Here is a 649-nt window from a genome sequence, read left to right as displayed (position 1 = left end):
TTATAGGAATTTCTTAAACTGATCTGTTTCTTCAAGTTCATTCTTCATATCTACAATTATCACAGACCAGTAAAGATTTGTGACTAGCCTGGTCTCTGGTTCACACTCCAAGTAGTGTTACCAGATCCCCAGAACCCTCATATTTAGTAATTCCCTTCAGCAACTATCCAGTACCCTTTGGGAAATAACCAGTGTATAGCAAGACACAAAATAATAGGGTCAAAGTCAAATTCCCCATGAACATTGACCCAATCCACCCTAAATCATGGAATGGTAAGCAGAGAACATCAGTGTCTGGCTACCTGAAGTTTACACAGATTGAAGGAACTCACTTGAGCGTTTCAAGCGACATCTGCAAATTGTAGTTGCGTTCCTGTTCCGGCAGCTTGGAGAACTCCACCAGACATGGGTGCTGCCTCTTATTGTCATCTCTGACCTGAAACAGGACAGGAGATCAGGTTGGAAGAATGTCCAGTGTCAGACACAGCTGGGGGACAAGGGGAGTAGGAGAAAGTCTGACCACCTCTCCTGGGAAACTGCTGGGATCTCTAGGGCCCAGTTATCATCAAAGCTCAGTGGCAAAGGCTGACATGGTCTGCACTCCCTGTTCTCCTTGGCATAGCTTCCATCTCAGCTCTCATACACCTCT

At 45.5% G+C, this 649-nt stretch overlaps 1 protein-coding gene across 1 annotated transcript in view; it reads right to left on the bottom strand.

Moving 5' to 3' along the window:
* Positions 1-436, bottom strand: part of LOC103743548 (ryanodine receptor 2-like) — a gene marked incomplete at its 5' end in the record, with an annotated part of 111,152 nt that extends 110,716 nt beyond the window's left edge. Inside the window, 1 exon segment of the mRNA XM_029569232.1 lies at positions 333-436. Coding sequence (XP_029425092.1) covers positions 333-436 — 104 coding nt within the window.
* Between the last annotated feature and the right edge of the window lie 213 nt (positions 437-649).

The sequence above is a fragment of the Nannospalax galili genome, unplaced genomic scaffold (assembly GCF_000622305.1).
Source record: "Nannospalax galili isolate Female #2095 unplaced genomic scaffold, S.galili_v1.0 scaffold562, whole genome shotgun sequence".
Classification (NCBI taxonomy): Eukaryota; Metazoa; Chordata; class Mammalia; order Rodentia; family Spalacidae; genus Nannospalax; species Nannospalax galili.
This window is presented reverse-complemented; position numbering and strand designations above follow the sequence as displayed.